The 7503-nt window shown below is 37.2% G+C and overlaps 1 protein-coding gene across 1 annotated transcript; it reads left to right on the top strand.

Moving 5' to 3' along the window:
* The first annotated feature begins 5158 nt into the window (after positions 1-5158).
* On the top strand, positions 5159-5827 carry LOC110092753. Its single transcript, XM_020817421.2, has one exon. The coding sequence runs from the start codon at positions 5232-5234 to the stop codon at positions 5730-5732; it is 501 nt and encodes a 166-aa protein (XP_020673080.1). The 5' UTR covers positions 5159-5231; the 3' UTR covers positions 5733-5827.
* Positions 5828-7503: the final 1676 nt, after the last annotated feature.

The following is a 7503-nucleotide window of genomic DNA, read 5'->3' as shown; positions in this document are numbered from 1 at the left end:
CTCGAAAAATAGATGAGTGACAGTTTCATTAAAAGCATGACACAGGTTGCAGCTAGCAAGTACAATAATATTCTTGATAATAAGAGCATCTGCAGTTTTCAAATCTCGGACTAAAGCCAACCAAACAAAAACAGAATGCTTAGTGATGCAGTTTTTTGCCCATATCGATTGTACCAATAGCAGGTTTGATAATTAGAATAGTATTCATCAATAAAGCTTTTGAACTTATAAGAATTACTATTTTTCCACAACAGACAGTTACCTTCAGTTGCACTAATGTTGATCCCATCAATGATATATCTCAAAGACTGAGGAAATGTATCCGGAAACCCACTGATTCCCGAAAATTAAAGTGTCAATAGTAATATCAGGACAATATCCCTGAAAAGAACTCCCCAAGAAGTCAGTGATAGTTTGATTGTGGCACCAATGGTCCCATTTGAGAGAAATAGGAGCAGATCGAGTAATGATGAATTTAAAGAAGTGCTTGACATCTAGAGCAGTTTTGCATATAAATTTCCAAAGTTTGGAAGCAAAAGCAGGAGGAGGCATCCAAGGAGATTTATGAATACAAAGCAGCCAATTGGAAAGAGGGGAGGGAACATTGTACATCCTGTAGATAACCGAGCAGTTATAAGCATATTGAAGAGCTGTGATAGAGGGGATGCCCAAGCCACCTTTGTTTTTGGGTAAACAGATCTTGTCCCAAGCTACCATATGCAATTTTTTAACAGCCATAGAATCCCAAAAACAAGAATTTAGAGCTGGTTCTCTTGATAAATTTGTAAACAATTTTTGGCATAATAGAACCTCTAATCCAATATGCAATAGTGTTCTGAATGGTGAATTTGATATATTGCAATCTACCCGCAAAAGACAGGAGGTTAGCCTTCCAGCCATTCATTTTCTTGTTAACAGAATCCATAAGGTGCAAAAAGTCAACAATTTTTAATCTATAAAAAGATAATGGGATGCCAAGATAAGTAATATTGCTGACAATGTTGTGAATAGAAAGGGCTTGACAAACCTCCTGTACATTCCTCAGATGCCTAGGGAACATAATGGAACACTTATCATAGTTAATGTTCAGCCCCGTAGTTATAGCAAATTCCCTAAGGATAGAAGCCAGGATGTTACAGTTCTCAGTAGTGGCCTCCCCAAAAATTAACACATCATTTGCATATAGCAAGTGAGATAGAGAGTAATCATCATAAGAAATGCCTCTATAACCCCTATTCTCCAGAAGATTGGAAAAAGCATCCATCACAATACAGAAGAGGTATGGACTAAGAGGGCAACCCTTTCTAAGTCCAGCAGAAGAAGAAAAATAACCCTCTAAAGTCCCATTAAGCAGAATGGAAAAATTGACATCCATTATACAGACTTTAATCCAATTAACAAAAAGACTAGGAAAGCCTTTCTACATCATCCGCTCCAACAAAAATTCCCGGCTTATAGAATCAAAGCCTTTTTGATGTTCAGCTTAGCACAAAAATATTTGCTGCCCCTCTTCTTACCAGCATAAGATAACATATCATTGGAAAGTAAAATGTTATCTGTAGAAACTCTAGATTTAACAAATCCTTCTTGATTGTCCTTGACAATCAAATTCATCACTGTTTTCATTCCTTCTATAAGAAACTTAGCAATGATTTTATAAAAAACATTACATAAAGCAATAGGTCTATAATCAGAAATTTCAGTGGTATTTTTATGCTTAGGGAAAATAGCCAAAGCAGTGGCTTTTACCCCGTTAGGCATATAGCATTTTTGGAAAAACAATTTAACAGCCCTACAAACCACAGGGGCAATAATGTGCCAAGCATATTTATAGAAATAAAAATTGTACCCGTTAGGTTCAGGAGCCGAATTGGATTTACCCGAGAATACAACAAACTTAACTTAATCATCTAACACCAAAGAAGTGAGACGGGAAGCGTCAGACATAGGCAGAGTAGTCCTAACAGGAAAAACATAAAAGTTCAGATTAGAAGGAGCAGGAGGGTTATATAACCCTTGGAAAAACTGAATAATCAAGCTAACCACATCAGAACTAGAAGTAGAAGTAGAGTTAGCTAATAAATTAACCACATAGTTGGAGGCATTTCTTCTAGTTCTAACTTTAGCATAAAGAAACTTCAAGTCATCCTCCCCATGCCTGATCCAGTTAACTTTTGCCCTCTGAATAGCCCAAGAGGAAAGCATAGAGTTAAACTTAGAGAGTTCCACAGTGCATGTTTTGTATGAGTGATTGATAACTTCACTATTAGGTTTCTCCTGCAACTTAACCATCAGCTCCAACTGCTTAGCATTCAAACCATCCAAGTGCCTAGAAACACAAGAGGAGAAAAACCAAACCTGTCATTTAATCTCCTTCTTATGATGTTTTAAGGACTCCATAAGATGGGAAATAGGATTCCCATAACAAGGTTTAGAGAAAGCTTCCAAAATAAAATACCAGTATTGATCAAAATTTGACCAGAAATTTTTAAAAAGAAAATGACGGCGCCTTTGAACAGTCATTCCAGAGTTGAGAATGATAGGGCAGTGATCCGAACAGGATGAACTTTGGATGGAATAGTAAGAATTCATGAAGGAGTTCAACCAGCACTCATTGACTAAGACACGGTCAAGTTTGATATGAATAGGGTTGGTAGTATGCTGATTAAATCATGTATACTTGAGACCAACAGAGTTTAAATCCACCAGATTATTGTTAAAGATCATGTTATTGAAGTCTAATAAAACAGTATGGTTAATAACATTGCCTCCAGACTTTTCAGAGGCGTAACGGCACCAGTTGAAGTCACCAATTAAAGCCAAGGGGAGGTCAATAGAAGGAAATAGCTGATCTAAAGAGTCCCACAATTCCTTGCGTTCAAGAAAGTGATTGGAAGCGTATATTGCAGAGAGATGCAGCAAAGGTTGATTACCAATCAAGACAATACCAGAAATAATTTGGTTCATTATGAAGGAAGGCTTGAAGCTAAGTTTGGTTGCGTCCCACTTTACCCATATCCGACCCGAGGAGGATAAGGTAAAGTTGTTACAGCTCTCTTCATTCGAGAACAGAGAATGAGAGGATTCGAAGAAAGGATCTAGAAGAGAATTAGAGTTAATTCTATTTTCCAGAATGCAAACCAATTGTAAATTGAATGATTTGATGAGGCGCTTGCAGCTCAAGACTTTATCAGGGTGATTGAAGCCCCTAATGTTCCACGCTGCCATGGGGGGGGAAGTACATTAAAAATGTGAAAGGTCTTGAGGCTTCTTGCTCTGCTTACCCCTAGCAGGTTTTTTCGGCGCCACACTAGCTTGAGTTTGCTTTCATTTGTCCACAGTCTTAGCATGCCCGCAGGCTGTAGAGCCCATTTTATCATCAAATATCTCATCCTGATGAGAAGATAACTCTTCTTCAGAGTTCAGGATGTCAAACTTGTTTGGAGATATAATGTCTTTAGTAGTTGGAATGATTTTTGAGGTGGAGGATGAGGAGCTGGTCTCCTGGGGAGAATTAAGATTGGGAATACCCGACACCACAGCATCAACAGATAAAGGAAGGTCCGAAACTGGAATAACACCAGCAGCAGACGTAGGAGGAATATTTTAGGTGGTATGGGAGTGAGGTTGAAAATGCAGGGCTTGCCCAATAGCATTTATGAGGACAGAGGGCTGTGAAGTAGATGGGGCTGTTATTATGATATGTTCTGGATTTGGCTGTTGAGGAGTGGAATGACTTTTATTGCAAGTGTGTTGTGGATCTGGCTGAGATTTAGTGGTCGGAGGTCTGGAGTAATTCAGATTTCTGGAAGAGTGACTGTTATGGGGCTTTCTGCTGAAACTCCTACCTCTCCCCCCAGTATTAACTCTATCATGTGCTTCAGATGGCAATTTCGATTTTGTCGGGCATATGTAGGAGACGTTCATTAAATACTTACAGTTCTCGCAGGGATTAGGACGCCATTCATATTGCACTTTCAGAGTGACAACATCACCATCCAAAGAAAACTTTATTTCCTCGGGGTAAGTGGCGAGATTGTCAACAAGAACACATACACGAGCGAATGTGAGCCTAGTCTTATGCTCCGTCAGCTTGTACGCAGCCACCGGGATACCAATTTTGATGGCAATGCGAGAAATTCCCTCCGAATTCCAGCATGAAAGCGGGAGGTCATGGATTTTCACCCAAATAGGAACAGAGGAAAATTCTTCCTTTATTGGCTTGAACTTCGGATGCCACTTTTGGAGGACGAATGGCTTGCCAAGAAGAAACCAAACTCCATGCGACCACGCCATATCAAAGTCTTCTTGGCAGGAGAATCTGAGAAGGAAAAACACCTCATTTAGGGATAAAAGCTGCAGCGATCCCTTCATGCTCCAAGTTTTGTTAATAGCCCCCAACAAGGCCTCATAAAAAGGTCTGCTACCTATCGAGTAACCGATAAGGCAGAGCTTCCAATCTTCACCCCCTTTACTCAGCTTATCATCTGAAAAGAGAATGATCTCTAGCTCCGATGGGTGGTGAGTAAAGTGAAAAGCTTTAGAAGCTGAAGCATCAGGAGCAAACACCTGATTCCAGTTCCTAGGCAAAACTTGAGCCACCCCTCCAGACGAAGAGCCGAGAGGAGGAAACTCAGAAGAACTGGGGGGATCCGCCATAGAAAAACGAGAAAAGGGAGAAGTCCTCCGGCCAAGCCGGAGGAAGTGAAGGCAGAAGAGATATCAGCAATAGAGGGCGGCGCTAGGAGGAAGAAACCCTAGAGCACTCCAGCAAAAAACTTTCACTGTTGCCAAAAATTTTCTGATACCGTGACATAGCAAGCATGATTTATCAGTTACTATAATATTCCTCTTAGAAATCACCTCCATTTTCTCCTAACCAATGGGGCAGTTTTGCCGAACAGCCCTAAACTTAATTTTTTAATGTTAATCTTTGAAGTGAACATGGCAAAATTGCTTAGGTTCTGAACAACGTAGTGTTGGATTAGTCTTAGACGAAATATTTAAGTTATCGACAGGGAACAGATAATATCCTCGTCATCGCTGACATCCAAACTCGAACCCTGCCCAGAAAGTCATCACATTTAAACATGTCAGAATTTTAAAAACAATATATTAATGTTGTCGCCTACTAATATATTAGCACAGCACTCAACATTTTGGCTTTTATCTTATCCCCCAATTTCCAGCCTTCAATAGCGAATCCCCGTTTAGGACTTTCAAAACAAGACATGGGTACTTGCTTCTCGTCTTCCTCCTTCGTTAAGGCCATTGCCAACCCTCCTTTGACTGCAAAAGTTATCGACTTCGATGGCACCCTCATCGAGTACTCCGAGGCCGTGAAGGCAACTCAAGTTCTTGGCAGAAATCTAAATTCCTTTTTCCTATGCAACGCTGAAGATTTTTTCTATGATCATTTAATCAAAGCCATGGAATCTAACCATCCGGTCGAGCTCGGAAAGCTGTATTTTGTATTGCCGGCTAAAAAGCTTAATTTTCCTCTAACGGCGGAGGATATGGCTGCGTTGGCTGTCAAAGCAAGCGCGGCTTTTACCGCCGCCGCTTATGTTGAGGTTTTGCCGTTTATGGGTGTTGTCGATGTGCAAAGCTGCAAGAGGTTTAATGAAGTAAGGGTTGGTGGTTGGAAATCGGGGTGGGCTGCTTTCAGTAATGGTGAAACGAAGCAGAGTTCTTCCAGGACGAGGTTGAGTGCGATAGAAGAAATTGAATGATGATCTTCTCTTCATTTTATTTTATTTTTTTAAAAATTCTTCCAGGGTTATTTATTTTATTAATTTGTACAAACCATGAAAATTCATTTTAGTGCAGAATTTTTTATTTTTTTAATTTCTACGAAGATTATGAAGTGATTATGGATTTTTTTTAATATATCTGTTTTGGTACAAACTATGAAAATTCATTTTAGTGCAAAGCTGCAAGAGGTTTTATGTACAATGATTTGGTATAATTTATTTTGGCTGAAATATTAATTTTATATTGGGTTTTGTGTATTGGATGATGTATAACTATATTCATATATATTTTTTTTTATTTTCATATTTTTATTAACGGTAAGATAATGAAAATGCTAATAAAAAATAAGATCATTTACATACCCATCATAAAATTATTAATTATTTACATATCTATTATTTATTTTATTTTTTTTTTAATATATCATTTTAATTGTGAAATAGATGGGGATATTATTAGTCGAATTCAAATCAAATGGTTGAAGTAGAGGAATATTTCATCGGGTTGTTGTGTGATAGAAAAGTCGCTCTTAAACTTAAGGTAAAATTTAATAAGATGGTAGTGTGACCAGCAATGCTTTATGGTGCAGAATATTGATCATTAAAAAAGAAACATAATATATTTAGTTACATGTTGCAGAGATGAGAATGCTCGGGTGGATGAGTTGCTTTACTTTTAAAAACAAGATACAAAATGAGCACATACGTGAAAAGGTTGGTGTAGGTTAGGTGGAAGATAAAATTAGAGAGAGCCGTCTTAGATGGTTTGGTCGCATAAAACGGCAATCTTCCGATGAACCAATTAGGAAAGTAGATGTATTAGATTTGACTTTTGTTAAAAAAAGGTAGAAGTATACCTAAAAAGAGTTGGAAAGAAAATATTTGAATTGGCCTTTATTTATTAGTTTTACATGAGAATTTGACTCTTAACAAGACACAATAGAGAAAATTGATTCATTTAGCCAACCCCACAGAGTGGGATAAAGGCTTATTATTATTGTTGCAATAGTATTACATATATAAATAATTTAGAGTTTTGTGAAGCATATTTAAGTCGCTCTCTAATTTAAGCATTTTTATGATGTAATATATAAATATGGTGTTAAGAATATGTTCAATTAACAACTGAAAATCTTATTTTTATGATTGTAATCGATATTCATGCAGTCTTCTTCAATTATTTTTTTAATTGTGGATTACAAGTCTCAAAAGCAAAATTGTTTTTTTTTTTTCTTTTATACTTTGAAGCTGACTTATAAAGTAATGTTTCATCTAAAACTCAGAAGCCAATCGTTGAAATGCCCATTAAGGAAGCCCACAAAAAGATATTAGATATAACGATTTTTCTTACTTAATCAATAGCAGCACTTAAATTACTTTTGTTGCAGATTGATTTTAAAACACATAATTTTATATAGGGCAATTTTTTAAACTAAGCATCGTATTAATTATAATTAAACGATTAACCATCGAAAAAAAAAATTTAAAACTCGCCAAAGTCGCCCGTTTAACGGGCGACTTATATCAGCGAAGTAAGTCGCCCGTTCAACGGGCGACTTACCCCTCAATAACTCAACTAACCGTTAATCCTTGAAGTAATGGGATTGTGTAATTGTAGTAAGTCGCCTGTTGAACTGGCGACTTACTCTTGTGAATAAAAAAAAAATGCAACTAAAAAGATTATGATTAATTATTATATATTATGTTTTATGAATAAAAGTTGGATTTGGTATATATATATATATATATA

The sequence above is a fragment of the Dendrobium catenatum genome, unplaced genomic scaffold (assembly GCF_001605985.2).
Source record: "Dendrobium catenatum unplaced genomic scaffold, ASM160598v2 fragScaff_scaffold_1436, whole genome shotgun sequence".
Taxonomy (NCBI): domain Eukaryota; kingdom Viridiplantae; phylum Streptophyta; class Magnoliopsida; order Asparagales; family Orchidaceae; genus Dendrobium; species Dendrobium catenatum.
Note: the sequence above shows the minus strand (reverse complement) of the source record. Positions and strands in the feature narration are given on the sequence as shown.